The sequence below is a fragment of the Protobothrops mucrosquamatus genome, unplaced genomic scaffold (assembly GCF_001527695.2).
Source record: "Protobothrops mucrosquamatus isolate PMUCROS unplaced genomic scaffold, P.Mucros_1.0 scaffold3082, whole genome shotgun sequence".
Taxonomy (NCBI): domain Eukaryota; kingdom Metazoa; phylum Chordata; class Lepidosauria; order Squamata; family Viperidae; genus Protobothrops; species Protobothrops mucrosquamatus.
Window position 1 is genome coordinate 16,563 of NW_015389092.1, and position 16,153 is coordinate 32,715.

Consider the following 16,153-nt stretch of genomic DNA (forward strand, 5'->3'; position numbering starts at 1 on the left):
ATTCAGATGCTTGGCATCTGATTCATATTTATGATGGTCACAGTGTCCCAGGGTCATGTGAAGTGACCAAAACCTCCTGCAACCACCCAGCAGATGGGGGGGGGAATAAAAACCAAACTCCCCCCCCCATCCTGCCAATCCTCAACAGAAATGCTCACAACAATGAAAACCTCAGGAGGAAGAGCGCCACCGGGCGGGCAGGCAGGTGTCTTGCTCGGCTGTGGCTTGGGGGGCACTTTTTTCAGTGTCACTGTAACTTCGAACAGTCACTAAGCAAACTGTTGTAAGTCGAGGACTACCTGTACTATATCACTTTTTTCCTCTTTTTTGGGGGGTCATCAAGTTTTTGACACCTTGCTAGGCGACTGGTGGTACTCGGATGTTGCCATATCCTAAAAGTGGCACAATGGGTGAAAAGGTTGAAAAGCCCTGCCCTATACTATACCTGTACATTTGGTTTTTCTTGCCTAAATGTAGAACCTTACTTTTTTCACCATTGAATTTAATTTTGTTAGATAGCGCCCAGTGTTCAAGTCTGTCCAGATCCTCCTGTATCTTAAGCCTGTCTTCTGGAGTGTTGGCTATTCCTGCCAGCTTGGTGTCATCCGCAAATTTGATGAGTTCCTCATCTATCCCCTCGTCCAAATCATTGATGAAGATGTTGAAGAGCACTGGGCCTAGAGCAGAGCCCTGGGGCACCCCACTACACACTTCCTTCCATGTAGATGCGGTTCCATTGAGGACCACACGCTGAGTATGGCCGGTCAGCCAGCTACGAATCCATCTGGTGGTGATGCTGTCTAACCCACATTTTTCTATCTTATCGAGTAGTAGGTTGTGATCTACCTTATCAAATGCCTTACTGAAGTCCAAGTAAATTATATCCACAGCATTCCTCTGATCCACTAATTTTGTCACTTGGTCAAAGAATGCAATAAGGTTTGTCTGGCATGATCTGTTTTTGACAAACCCATGTCGGCTTTTAGTAATGACTTTGTTTGCCTCTAGGTGTTCGCTGATTCGTTGTTTGATTATCTTTTCCAGAATCTTCCCAGGTATTGAGGTCAGGCTGATAGGTCTGTAATTTCCCATTCCCACATCCATATAATAAATATAGGATGATACTTGGCTTAATGATTCAGTCTTAGAAATTTATTTTGTCCAGAGACATTTCAGAAAAAAATATTTAGCTTTGGTTTCACTAAGGAACAGTGCTTATTTTTAGCTAGCCCAATTATCTAGACCAGGGCTTTTCAATCTTTTCACCCATTGTACCACTTTTAGGATATGGCAATATCCAAAATCTTGATGACCAAAAAAAAAGGGAAAAAAGTGATGAAGTACAGGTAGTCCTTGACTTACAACAGTTCGATTAGTGACTGTTCGAAGTTACAATGGCACTGAAAAAGTGCCCCCCAAGCCACAGCCGAGCAAGACATCTGCCTGCCCGCCTGGCAGCGCTCTTCCTCCTGTCCGAGGTTTCCATTGTTGTAAGCATTTCTGTTGAGGATTGGCAGGGGGGGTGGGGGGTGTTTGGTTTTTATTCCCCCCCCCAATCTGCTGGGTGGTTGCAGCAGGTTTTGGTCACTTCACATGAGCCTGGGACACTGTGACTGTCATAAATATGAATCAGTTGCCAAGCATCTGAATGTAAATCACAAGACCCTCGAAATGCTGCAACATTCCAGCTGATCAGCGCTTCTTCTGGGCTCAGCAGAAGTGCCAGGATCAGCGCCGAGCTCCAGCTGGAGCCTGGCGCTGATCCTGATGCTTCCATTGAGCCCTGACAGCCCTGAAGAAGCGCTGATCCTGGCGCTTCTGCTGAGCCCTGACAGCCCTGCAGCTCCAGCCATCTCTCGCTCAGGCTTGTGCGGTGCTGCCACCGGTTCAGCTCATTCCCCTCCCCCGCTACCACTTTTCGCGTACCACCTGCCAGGTGCCAATGTACCACAGGTGGTACCTGTACCACTGGTTGAAAAGCCCTGATCTAGACAGTATTGCTTCTGCTACCGCAAAATGTGCAAGCTCTACACCATTCTTTTAGGCAATTTTTTGTTCCTTGTTTCCATTTTTTCTCCAATTATGTTTCTGATGGAAAAGTGGCTCTCTTCATTATGTTATTTTTAAAATATTCTGACTCTTCTATTATTTTGGTTTTTAAGAGTGGTATCTTAAGCCTTTAAGCATGTGTGAAATGCTCAGAAGTGTAAAGGTGTTAGCAGTTACAGTTCTCAATCAAAGACAAACCCCCCCCCTCTATTGATTAGTAAGAAACATGCATGAAGAGGAAATGGTTGGTTGATAAGCAAATCCCTGAAAGGACATTATTTATGCAGATGGTTTCTTCCCTGTAGTTTATATAATAACTATTCTGTTTCTCCCTCTTCAGGTCACAAAACCACTGATACCAATAGCAACCCAATCCTGGCCCTGGATGTATTGTTACCTAGCTCTACCTGGGCGGTCATGAACGGAAGCGCCCTGTCATTGTCACCAGTTGGCGGAGGAATGGTGGGAGAACCTGCCTCTCTTCCCTCCTTGGGTTGGCGGGAATTCTGCGAAGTCCATGCTCGCGCTGCTGCAGTTGATTTTGCCCGTCGTTTCCGGACCTTCCTTGGCGAGAACCCCCAGTTTGCCACCCCAGGAGCTGAAGCTGCTTTCTCACACCGCTTTGCAGAGCACTTCCTAGAACATTTCGAGGCTGAGGTGAGCCGGGCTTACACCAGTGACTCGCCACCCCGCTGTGACATTGCCCCTTTCACCGGTTGTTCTTCTGCACGGGACCTCTCTGAGACCTGCAGTGACTCCTCGGTGGCTTCCCCTGTTGAGCCTCCATTGGGCCCACCCTCTGGCCTCTCTAGCAGCCAGTCCCGCAGCTCTGAAGATGTTTCTACTGTGGCAGCTGTTACCGCTACGAAGCCAAAGCTGAAGAAGCGCTTTTCTTTGCGCAGTGTTAGCCGCAGTGTCCGAGGTAGTGTGCGTGGCATTCTGCAGTGGAAGACGTCAGCTGAATCATCCTCTGGTGGTGGAGATGGGACACCCACTGGAGCCAACACTAATTCCAATTCATCGGGGGGCGGTGACTCAGAGCGTTGGACTCACCGATTTGAACGTCTTCGCCTCAACAGAGCCTCCCCAGCCACTGTGCGAGTCGAACTGGCTAGTGTGCGCCGTGAAGGCCTACTGAACTACATTGTGGCTGATGATGGGTCAGGCGGGGGCAGTAGGACACGCTGGCAGAAATGCCGTCTTCTCCTGCGCAAAGCAGGGAAGGGAGAAGGGGAGGGTTACCTGTTGGAGTTCTACATCCCACCAAAGGTGAGCAATGAGTCATTGTGTTCAGGCAAGAGAAAAGTCACGGGGAAAAGTCAAAAGCTTGGGATTCCTAATTGAGGCCTTGAGAATATTGTTATGACAGTCTTTTTTTTCTACCCCAACCATCAGGCAACAAAGCCCCGGGTCAGCATTGCTTGTTCCTGTGTAATGGATGTGCGGACAACAACTCCACTGGAGATGCCAGACAAAGAGAACACTTTTGTGCTGAAGGTCAGAAAAAGACTGATGGGGTACAGTTAAGATTTGGTAATAATTGAAGTAGTAGTTATGTATCTATAGCCAAGGGATGGATAGAACTGAACTTCCTCTTCTGTTTGTTGAATCAGTTATCCATTACTAATCTCTGGCTGGAGTTTGTTTTTAGCAGTTGTCTGTTTCTTGCCTCTTGCATTATCATAAGAGAAAATTAATGGGTCCTTTCTATCGTCCCTCTCCAGCTGTGCTGCCTCCATTTGGCAGTGGTGATGTTTCTGAGCAGATTTCCTTTCAAACTTTTTAATGTCCTTGGGAGGAGAGGAATACATCTCTCCTTCTGTATATAAAATGGCTTCTTAAATGATGTAACTAGATCAGTATGCATGTTGGAGAAAGGAGTTTGGGTTCTTGGTGATTCTTAAATTTTAAAACCTTTGAGAATTCAAGCAATGGAATGCAGATAACCACAAACACATCTAGCAAAGAAATCACAGCTGAATGAGGGGAGGGTTAAGCAGCTGCTAAAATATCTTTTTGGTTGCTGACTTTGATCAGTGTTGGTGCCCTTCTGTCAAAGGCCAGAGATGAAGGTCTTGATATTTTGTGTGTGTATATGTATGTAACCACTTTAAGATAGGAACAGATGGATTAAGTCCTTGGATTTGATTTGTGGTTATGGGCATGCATGATTCTTGAAAATTAATTTATTTTTATTTATTTATTAATTTTTTATGCCACCTGTCTCTCCTGCAAAGTGTCGCCGGGTAGTTTGCAAGGTATAAAACAAGTAAAAATAATTAAAATATTAAAACATTAAAACGACCAGATTGAAGTATTATTAAAAGCTGTACTAAAGCCAAAACTGAGAGAGCGAATGGGATGGGGACCCAGGTCTTCATTCAATTCAGTTCAATTGAATGTTTCTCAATTTTTGATATCATGTTTGCAATAAACTTCATAATATCAGCTGAGGTTGGGGGTCTACCCTCACTGATATGAGTTCTTCATTTCAGAGGGAAACGGCTTTAGAATAGAAACCATCCTATAGTATTGTATATTTATTATTTTTCCCCCTTCCTCCAAGCTCTCAAGTTCCTTGGAATACATCCTTGAGACTGTTGACTCACTGCAGATGCGGTCATGGTTGGCTGACATTCAGGAATGCATGGGCCTGGGGTAAGTTGCCCTAAGCGTCAAGAAAAGCCATAGCTCAGTGGTAGAATACCTAGTATACAGGTTTCCCAGATTCAGTCAACAAGTAAAGAGAGAAGAGTTATATGGCCTAACAAAAACTTGATGGGGGACCAAGATTTTCCCTCTGTAGAGTTGCTGGTTCTCTAAAGTAGATCAGGTGTGGAAAATGTGTAACTGTTCAGATGTTTAGACAACAGCTCCATCATCTCTTGTTATTGGCAACACTGCTTGGTCCTTTCTCCACAGACTGGGGATATAATAACAAACAATATGATTCATTACCCAGTTTTCTATAAAGCCGTTTCTCGTGAGCTGGTGGAAGGAAGATTAGGATAAGAGTGAGAGAGAGAACAGATATGCAGGTGTTAACAATAATGTTCTTACTATACCTTCATTGAACAGGGGTGCAACCCTGAGGTTTGGATGGCTGTGGAACAGGTACATGATTCTTGCTCCTTAAAACAAGCGATCGGATAAGAGCTCCAGGTTATCTTGGTTTTTTTGCTTCCAACAGTAGAAGCTAATGCCTCTGGAAAACTCACAAATGGGGTTTAATAGTGTAGGAAAAATGTGTGTCAAGTGCTGTGTGGTGGCAAAAATCAAAAGTTGTCTGGTGGCCCCTTTTCCATCTAATACCTATTATTAAAAGGCATAAGCATTTGTGAGCTGTAGCTCACTATCAGATGCATAGCGTTAGAATCTTTCTTTGCTGTGGCCAACATCAAATTGTTAGGTATATGTGATCTTGGAATATGGAAACATTCCTAATGATACTTGTCTCCACAGAGAAAGCACTGATAGCCTGGAGCAGCCATGCATGAACCACTCAGATAGCATGCCCAGCCGGGAACTTCCCATGGTGCCGAGTGAGAGCAACGAACAGCTCAGCCAAGGTGTGTATTTGGCACAATGTATACCTTCTTGATCTCTCGGTAAGGACAAAGAGGCTTTCCAATGATGTCTTTGTGCAGGCAATCTGTTTGCAGTGGAACATGCTACAGAATGCTTCTCTCAAGGACGGCATTCTCTGAAAAGCTCTACTGTGCAATATCTTAGCCAGCAGGCATAGGTAATAAGGTAATATGACTTATTTGGGTATATCCCAATTATACTTGTTTATAAGTCCATCTGCAGATAAGCTGATCTTCAAATTTTTAAGCAGTATACATGAAAAATGGATAATCTATGAATTCCCCTTGAGTAACCCCAATTGTGAAAATTAAAACATACAAAACATTTTGAGGGTTGGCTTATTCACTAGTGGCGCATTTTTCATGGCATTTTGGTTAAAAAAATTGTGGATTGGCTAATCCATTAATCTGCTTATCCCTGAGTGTAGTTTTAGGTTGTAATCAGAGTTCTGGCTTTTTCCACTACATAAAATATCATTTATGGTAATACTATAGTAGAATTATATGTCTTTTCAGTGATTTATTTCTTCATGAATGTTATATGAACCCATATTTGGCAGCCAGGAAATATATATTTAAAGATAATGCTGATTTTGTTAACTAAGTGTACAAACAGTGAAGTGAAACTTTCCATAAAGTTTGTCCAACTGAGATGAGATGGCAAGACTTTTCTCCATTGGCCTGCCTGGAGTCTATTACCATTGGTAATAGAGTGTATTTTGTGATACAGATAATCCTTGTCTTATGACCACAACTGAGTCCAAAATTTCCGTGGCTAAGCAAGGCAATTGTTAAATGACTTTTGCCCCATTTTACGACCTTTTTGCCACAGCTGTTAAATGAATGGCTGCAGTTGTTAAGTAAATCATGTGTTCATTAAGCAAATCTGGCTTCCCCCGTTGACTTTGCTTGCTGAAAGCTATCTGGGAAGGTTACAAATTGTAATCACATGATCCCAGGACAGTAGAACTGTCATAAATACATGCTACTTGCCAAGTGCCTGAATTTTGATTCTATGACCCTGGGGATGCTGGAACATTTGTGTGAAAGCTGGTCGTAAGACACTTTTTTCACTGCTGTTGTAACTTTGAATGGCAGCTAAACAAATGGTTATAGGTCGAGGACCACCTGTATCTGATAGGTCTAGCTATAGCTGGTTGAAAGATTAGACAATCAGGCCCACTATGCAGGCTTGCTGGAATCCAAGTGACTATTCCTTTAGTATGAATAATGAAACTGGAGTTTTTTCATTCCTTTACCTGTCCTTGTTTTCTGCGGTTGACTAATTAAAATAACAGTGAATATTGATGGGAAAATGACATATTAATAATTGACTAATACGAAGCTAAGAATTGTCTTAAACAGAGGAAATATCATAGTAGGCTTCTGAAACTTCTGTCTAGATCAGTTTACCGCTACACCAGGGGTCTTTGAACTTGGCCCTTTTATGACTTGTGGACTTCAACTCCCAGAATTCCTCAGCCAGGCATGCTGGCTGAGGAATTCTGGGAGTTGAAGTCCACAAGTCATAAAAGGGCCAAGTTCAAAGACCCCTGAGCTACACTAAGCAAAGATACCATAGAGGTTTCTCCTAAGCCATTTAAATATTGGACGGAATTTTTTTTTTAAAAATAAAAACTTTTAAAAAAGGGTTTTTTTTAATCAAGAAGAATTTTCTAGATTGTTTAAAAAGTAGGTGGAGCCATCATAGGGCGTGATTGTGAAATCAGAACTGGGGAGACCAGAGTTCAAATCCCAGGTAGATAAGAAGCTTCTTGCGTGACCTTGAGTCAGTAAATTTTAGTTGAATCTTTGTACCTTATAGGATGCTGTGACAATCCGGCAATAGCTGATTACCAGTAAGATTTATTTAGTATGATTTTTTTTTTTACACATTATACCAAAAACAGCTTTCAGGCACAAACTACACCTTAAAAATAAGCATGTGAGAAAAATGCAAATTAGTATTAAATCCAGGATTTGATATTTATGGGGGAAAAAACCCCACATAAAACTTTGGTAAAACGCTACTAATTTCCCAAGAAAAACAGGTAAAGATTTTTAAAAAATCCCTGAAATCAAGCTTATCGGCAATAATATAGAAGTGCTTTTCCATGGTTGTCTTCTGCAGTGTGTGTTCAACTTCCAATCAAGCCTACAGTTGTAGAGTTTCCTGATGGTCTCCCACCCAAATAATAATCGGCTTTGGCCTTTCTTAACTTTTTTCAGAATCTGCCAAGGTCAGCTAGGTGCTATTGTTTGCTGTAGATTAAAAAAAATGGGAAATAAGCACAGAGCATGTGCTCTCTTGCGGGGATGGCAAAGACACCTCCTCCTTTGGGGTATAGGTACAAAGTGTAGTTATGAACCTTGGAAGAGGAAATGATCTGGTTTTTAGAAGATGGAACAGGAAGTATGATTTTCCAGCTCAGCCCAGCTTGTAACGTTTCCTTTCCAGGTGCCTACGGTGGATTGATGGAACGTCCCTCAGCCTCCATGTCTCCCAGCTCAGTCTCTATTGCTGCCTCACACTTTGATTCAATGGAGCTGCCGCCTCCTCAACTGCTGCCTCGGGTGCCAGTCAATGAAGGGCAATTTTCCACTGGCTTCCTCCATACAACTTTCCCAGAAACCCCTGAAACCACAGGTAATGCTTTGAAGTGTTGATGAGTTGGTGCTTGGTCTAGATTAGGGAAGGGCCAGAGGAATCACCCCACCCCCACCCCTGGAGCTCCTATTGGGAATGGCATAATGGTGGAGGAGAAACAGTAGTCGGCGGTCCCTATGGACAAGCCCAGAGTGGGCAGGGTTTGTATCACTTAGCCTGAACTTTCTTCTTCTGAGATAACCTCTGAAATTGTATGCCATCCGGTCAAGGTTTCCTTGGGCCATGCAACTTCAGGATCTCTTGGGTTGAATGTTGTGGAAGCGAGATCCAGATTCCTCTGAGTGAGCTTTGGCCCTCTTCTGTTGCTTTTCTCCTTGCTCAGGTTCCTTCCTCTTCCAAGGGGAACCCGACCCGGGTGGGGGTAGTCTGGGTGACACTGAGCACCCACTCTCTGAATACCCATGGTTCCATGGCACCCTGTCCCGTCTCAAAGCCGCCCAGTTGGTGTTGGCAGGAGGAGCAAGCAGCCATGGCGTCTTCTTAGTGCGTCAAAGTGAGACACGGCGGGGTGAATATGTCCTGACCTTTAACTTCCAGGGGAAAGCCAAGGTGAGTGTAGCGGGGGAATCTATCAAAGGGTGCTTATTTTATTTATTTATTAGATTTCCATGACTCCCATCTCGCCTCAAGAGTTGGAGGCCTTGGGAGAGGATAGGCTGGAATTGTTGTGGCTCCGTCCTGTGGGTCCCTATCATCGGAGGAGGAAGGCTCTGAACATGAAGGAGAGGAGATGGCCAGGCCTCCCTCTCCAGGACCTTCCCCTCTGGTGCGGCCTTCGGTGTCTTCCGACGGAGAGGAGATTGGCCAGGAGCCAGGTGTTTCTGGGATCGGCCAGGAGCCAGGTGTGTCGGACTCTGAGGAGGATACGTCTTGGCTGGATCCACGACAGCGTCGGAGGGACAAACGTGCGCAGCAGCTAAAACGTCGTGCCAGAGATTTCAGCTGAGTCACTGGGCCACACCCCCACAGGCTATATAAGCAAGGGGTGTGCCGTTTGCAACTCTTGTGACGAACAATACTGAATCTTCTGTTGTAGCACTTCGGAATTATCCTGGACTTTGATTTGTATTTATACTGTGAGTTATCAGTAAAGGTCTTGGCAGGCAGCCACGGAGTTGCTGCCAAGTGTTTATCCGTGTTTTTGGCAGTGCTGAGCAGTCTTTTAACCCTCGGCTGACTGGTTGGGGTGTGTGAGTCGGACGGGGGACAGAACAGGAATCTTGGTCAGGAGAAGTTTCCCACCCAGCCTCCTTTTCCTACCCCTAGCACCTGCGCCTCTCCTTGAACGAAGAAGGGCAGTGCCGTGTTCAGCATCTCTGGTTCCAGACTATTTTTGACATGCTGGAGCACTTCCGGGTCCACCCCATCCCCCTCGAATCAGGGGGCTCCAGTGACGTGACACTTGTCAGCTATGTGGTTGCTTCGCAAAGTCTGCATGGTGAGTGAAGGATGAAGTGGGGCTGCGGGGTGGAAAGAGCATAGACATGATTGCTAGTCCATGTCATGCTCCATCTCCCTCCATCTTTTTCCATTATCGTTCCAGTCTGCCCCTCCTTTGTTACTCCACTCCTTGTCCAGCCTTCTCTTCCAGCCCTATGCGGCATGCATGTAGCAGGAGGGAGGATAAACCCGTTCACCCCCATGTTCGCTGCTCCCTCTCTTCCTCACCCCCAATCCCTATTTCTGATGTGGGCATCTCTGTCACAGGCCGGGACCGGGCTGGGAGCCGAGCGCCAGTGTCTGGGTTCAGTGGGGACCCCGACTCGCCCCCCAACCTCATCTCCATCCTTGCTGCTGCCTCCGCGGGTGACTGCGTGTAAGTGTGCAATAGCTACCACAGGAGGAATGCAGGGATATGACCGTGTGTGTGCGTGTGTCACGGCCCCCACGCCATAGCCATCACTATCCATGGGTCATGTGAATGCAGTGTCTACGCCATCCACTGTGTCTGACACCAGGAGGCAGGGAAGAGATTTCAGGTGCTCCTTCTGGCATTTCCAGGTAGGACTAAGAAAGGCTTCTGTACAGAACCCCGAAGAGTCACTAATAGTTTCTCTAACTGAATGGAACCATAGTCTGGTTTGGCATAAGGCAACTTCTCTTGTTCTGTAGAGGGGGATCTTAGAACTATTGTTTCAATTATCATCTGGGCAACTCCTTCTATAATTCAGTTGTATTAGATATAGCAGAACTCTGCAGAAAAGCCTCACCTGTGACAAACAGCCCAAAGTTAAAGATTATCTACCCAAACTCCAAATAATAGAGTAGTGCCGCCTCTTTTACTCCCCTCTTCTAGAAATTTACTAACTCAGGTGGCTGAAACAATCCTGAATTTGGTGGTATTTCCCTCTTTGCCTCCCCTCCCCTCCCGGGCAGGGTTATCATGTAACATGAAGAATACTATTTATTAAACCAGTTTTTGACCAACCAGATCCTTCAAAATGGTTTGGGTTAGACTGTCTTCCCCATTTGCTGGTGTTAATGAGAGTTATAATCCAAGGCATCTAATGAATTCTAGGTTTGAGAAAAGTTTATTAGGGCAATTGAGAGTGAAAAAAAGGCCAACACGATTGCCTTAACTTTTGTCCCCACTATGAAGCACAGGAAGGTATCCATAATTGAAAAGTCTTATATCTCCTAAATATGTTACAGAAATAAGGTAGGTACAGTATATCGCATAGGTATTGTCTACAATTCCCTTGTAGAGGAGAAAAAAGAAAGGTACACCATATTTCTGAAATAGCACATATTTGTAACGGAGTCTAAACATTTATGCTTTTAAAAATTGTCAGTTTTCCCAACTTTAAACAGTAGAATCTTCAGCATTTATTATGTAGGTTGGAGTTTCATAGGACAAAATAAACCATATTATGGTTTCACCTGGTATATTTAGCCATTCCTTAAAGTAGTTTAATGAATGAATTATCTAATATTGCCAGCATAAAATATATGAAGAATCCCTTCTAATTTTAGAAGTATTTGAAATTCTCTCTTCACTGGAAAATTGTGTTCTAGTGCTCATATTTCACAGTATATTGCCACTATTCTGTGAGAAGTGTATAGAGCAGTATTTCTCAACCTTATCAACTTTATGATGTATGGACTGCAACTCCCAGAATTCCTCAGCCAGGCAGTTATGGAATTATGGGAGTTGAAGTCCACACCTCTTAAATTTGCTGAGGTTGAGACATGCTGGTATAGAATAATGGACAGAATTTCAATGCTGGCAATTTATCATGCCTTCCATCTCTCCATAATTATCCACCTTTTTCTATTAATATTTGGAATTGCAGTCTCTGAATGGTATCTATCAAATAAGAAAAAAACTTAATACATTACAATAGCTTAGGATTTCACCTTGTTGAATGATAGTTCAGAGAGCTTTATGTCCTTAAAAAAATTGTAGACTGACAGTAAAGTTATCTAAAATTAAATAGGATTGTTTTGAGTAGGTGATAGTCTTAATAATAATCTAGTTCAAACAATTTCTGACCCACATAAGTCCTGACTTAAGTAAACCTGATTTTAAGGATAGAGTTCAAAACATAATGGGCCCATTTTTGCACATGTGTAAAAGGTCTGTGCTTTTGTGCATGTGCAGAGTGTGCAATCTGGTATAATCAGTTTGCACAAGGTTCCTGGAATAGGAACCTGACTAACCAAAGGATTGCTTTACAAATGATTTAAGCTCGTTTTATGCAGAAGCACTATGCTCTACGCCAATTTTGCATATTGTAATGGATTATAGAAAAGACCTATTTTTGTGTAACTTTTTTAAAATGTGGAGCACAGCCCCAAGGTATATTAATCAGCCCTTGTCTTTATACAGTCTTTCAACAATAGTAACTTGATTTCATTCGGGGGCTACTGCAGAAAAAACAGGTTTTAGAAGCCAAATCAACACAATATAACCCTTTCCAGACAATTCCTGAACTGGGGCATTTGACAAGCATTGGATACCATAACGTAGTTGATGCTGAATCTGTTCATGGAGGAGAATGTCTTGCTGAAATAATACTGGCTCTCAGTGTTTATTCCCTCTTCCTACCTTAACCCCAGACCATCCTGTCTCTCTGTCTGTCCATCTGCCTCTTCTCTCCCTCCACAGAGCCGAGCATCTCTCGTAACCTGCCACTGCCGCCTCCTCTCCCTCCAGCCCGGCCACCTCATGCTCCTCTGGACCATGGACTGCTGGAGTCTAAAGGGCAGAGTGAGGAGGAGGCCCAGATGGAGCCAGAGGTGGATGAGGGAGCATCGGTGAGAGTCGGGGGATCCCTTCCTCTGCCAGAGGAGTCAGAAGGGCGAGCCAGGGCTGTGAACAACCAGTACTCATTTGTTTGAACCCAGTGGCGATAACGAAAAAAAATAAGGGAACAAGCCCTTTTGCTCTAACCCAGTGGTTCTCAACCTGTGGGTCGGGACCCCTTTGGGGGTCGAACAACCCTTTCACAGGGGTCGCCTAAGACCATCGGAAAACACATATTTCCGATGGTCTTAGGAACTGAGACACCGCTCCTCTATCTCCTTGCCCTCCTCTTGGCGCTCTCTCTCTCTCTCTCTCTCTCTCTCTCTCTCTCTCTCTCTCTCTCTCTCTCTCCCTCCCTCCCTCCCTCCCTCCCTCCCTCTCCCCGCCTGGGCGCTTCTCCAACCAGGCTGGGCGGAGATGGCGGAACGGCCTTCCCCCCTCCCTGGCCAGCTGGATGGGGGGTTGGGGGTCACCACAACATGAGGAACTGTATTAAAGGGTCGCTGCATTAGGAAGGTTGAGAACCACTGCTCTAACCATTACTAGGTGGAAGATCTGAGGCTGACTATAGGTACCAGATGGGCTTGAACACACAATAGACTTCTAGACTTTCCTTGAGAAATCCTTGAGGTAGGGATGGGTCTCATCCCCTAGTTCTTCCTGCCCCCTTTCCCTGGGTATGGCGTGAGCCTCACTTTTGCTTACCCCCCTCTCCCCACCCAATCTAGGTACATGACCCCTCTTGGGGTTCTGCTATCAGCTTTCAACCCCTCAGTCTGCACTACTTTGGTCATGTTTGGGTTGTTGAGAAATTGGCCTGTTCTTTCCCTCTCACCTCCTCCTCTTCTTCCTCATACCCCCCCCCTCCCTTTCTTCAAGCCTCTGCAGTTGGATAGTCCACAAGAAACACTACCGGGAGTCGCCGTAGCTCCAGGATAAATGTTGACTTCCATCATTTGTACCCTTGCCTTTCTTGGTGAATGTATGGAGTTTCTGAATGTAATCCTTTCCTCTCCCAGTTTCCTCTTGTGGGGGAAAGTTGGCTGCTGTTTTCCCCCAATTCAAATATATATTTATATTCTGTTTTTGGTTTTTTTTTGCTTCCTTCCCTCCAAATCATGGGAACTGGTCACTTATTATACAGTCTACACCCCAGAGAAACGTATCGTGCTATGAAAATACAGCTTTTGGGAGACTGTCCTCTTCCTCTTATTCCCACTGCTCCCCTCCTTCCCCTCCTCTTTTAAGATTTATTTTTCTACTGTGGACCAGTTGGACTGCTCAGGCCTCCCTGCCTTTTCAATTTTTTTTCTCTCCCTTTTTAAATTATTCTGGGATACAGTTCTGTGTTTTGTTTATGGGAGGAGTTTGTATAAAAAAATAAAGGAAACATCATTTTACCTTTTTAAAGTGAACTTTTTTAAAGAAAAAATATAGTAAGTAAAATTAATAAAAACTGAAAGGTGGGGGAGCAGCTTGTTTATTTTCAGGTAAAATGAATATTTGTCAGGTGTCCTCTTGCTTTGAACTAATTTTCCTGCCTTGATTGGCAAATATGGGATCAAATGAAGATGTTACTTTACATTTACAGTAGTCGCTTAAAGACCCTAATTGGGGCCAGCAACTCCACCACTAAGCAAAATGATCCCTAAGTGGGATGACCACAAAGTCACATCACTACAATTGCTTTTCGGTCAGAAAGAGACGAGTCAGTTTCACATCTTTGGTTTTGGTTTTGGTTTTGTTCGCCTCCTAACCACTCCCCAAATGCTGGAGTGCCTTTTTATTGTCTCTAAAGTAATGTGATTGCACCACAGCCCAGGGTTTCAATGCTGCAGATGTTTTGTGCAAACAGCTTACAGCGCTCTCTTGAAATCTGTTTCTCTCCAGACTTTGCTCTGATGGGGGGGGGGGAGGAATGAAAAAAAAACAACAAGTGATTTCTGTAGGCAATCTCTGACTCTTTCCTGCTGCCGGGCTATGTAGAACAAACTGATTTTTCCCTTTTGAAAGCTTTTCCTCTCCAATCTTCCCTGCGGAGGGGGGAGAAAGGGTCAGACAAAGGAGAGATTGTGATTACATTGCTTTCGATGTGTAGAAGAGCAAACAGCTTACTCTCTTGAAACACCTTTCCAATTTCTCTGTTCTGCAAGGGGGAAAAATCCGTAAGAACAAAGCAATTCTTGTTGACTCTAATGGTAATCATTTGACCTAGGGACATTGCATATGTCATAAACAGTTGTAAATGAGGTATAAAGTTATTTTTCCAGCACCCTTGTGAGTTTGTATAATCGCTGGATGAATGGTAATTAAGCAAGGACTATCTGTATAATGCTTGATAATAATCAGGTTTCACATATAAACCTATTTTTTTTATAATATTTTATTAATTTTCTAATTTTACATTTAAGTATTTAAAAAGCAACGTGGTGGCTGGGTTAATTCAATAACATACAAAAATCTTTAGTACAAATCTCAAGCTACCACATGAAATATTTCCTCTCTTTTCCCCTTAATATCTACTGTCTCATATTTGAATTAATACAGTTCTTATTATATCAATTAAGTAAAAATAGCATTGTTACACTTATCAATAAATGTTTAGCTTATACATATCCTAGTTACTTTTTTTTTTTTAAAGAAAATTTTATTAATTTTTATAATTAAACAATAAGTAATATGATGCATTTGTAACACAAACATACACAAAAAAAGAACAATCCAATTCAATACATTATCAGAAACGCTCAGCAGTTCCTGACCTGCCTCCGACCTCATCCACTTGCCTTTCCTTCCTACCTCTAACCCACAACCTCTCCTCCTTCCTCCTTCCCCTTTCTACATCCCCCCTCTTCCTGACCACCTCATCAAGTGCAAGCCGGGATACCAACCGAGCGCTTCCTCTTATCAATACAATTATAACATATGAATACATCAATTTTTATTTTAATACTTCTAACCCCCTTCCCCCCCCTGAGCTTCTCGGAATCAAATACAGGACTAAAACAAATCATTCCAAATCTAACTTACAATTTAGCTAAACAATTATAATACTAACAGTATATACCTACTTTAACTCTAATAAGGCAATTAAATTAATTAAAATTAATTAAAAACCAATACATCTACTCAAAAACTATATATCATTTAATCACTCCATACATCTAATATAATCTATCCACCTTCAACATTTAAGCTTACATATTTTTCCCCCCTTACATTTTACACTTAAATTTTCCCTTCACTTTCTTCCCTCTCCAATCTATACTTTCAATAAAATCTTAAGTCAATACCTCCTGCTACACAGCTGGAATAAAAATAAAATTCCAGTCTTAATTTTTTACCTCTTTCAGAAAAAGAAAAAGAAAAAGAACAAACAGTTCTTTACAAACATATAAACTAAATTGTTCCATTTCCATAATAAAGTCTCATTTCCAGCATTTATCCATCTTTTGGCTTACAAAGCTTGTTAAGCATTCCTTGCATGTCTGTGGCAACTGCACTCTTTGGCCTCGCCCCGCTCACTGGCTCCGAAGGTTGTGGAAAAGTTATAGAAACTGTTTCTTTTTGTTGCTGTCTCTCTTTACGCCTATAAGCAGCACG

General features: G+C 43.3%; 1 protein-coding gene across 1 annotated transcript; it reads left to right on the plus strand.

Annotated features, from left to right (window-relative positions):
• The first annotated feature begins 2,466 nt into the window (after positions 1-2,466).
• Positions 2,467-12,685, plus strand: LOC107297019 (SH2B adapter protein 1-like). Its single transcript, XM_015826372.1, has 8 exons — positions 2,467-3,318; positions 3,445-3,546; positions 4,616-4,707; positions 5,512-5,618; positions 8,095-8,283; positions 8,627-8,853; positions 9,571-9,742; positions 12,413-12,685. The coding sequence occupies exons 1-8, from the start codon at positions 2,467-2,469 to the stop codon at positions 12,643-12,645; spliced, it is 1,974 nt and encodes a 657-aa protein (XP_015681858.1). The 3' UTR covers positions 12,646-12,685.
• The last annotated feature ends 3,468 nt before the right edge of the window (positions 12,686-16,153 follow it).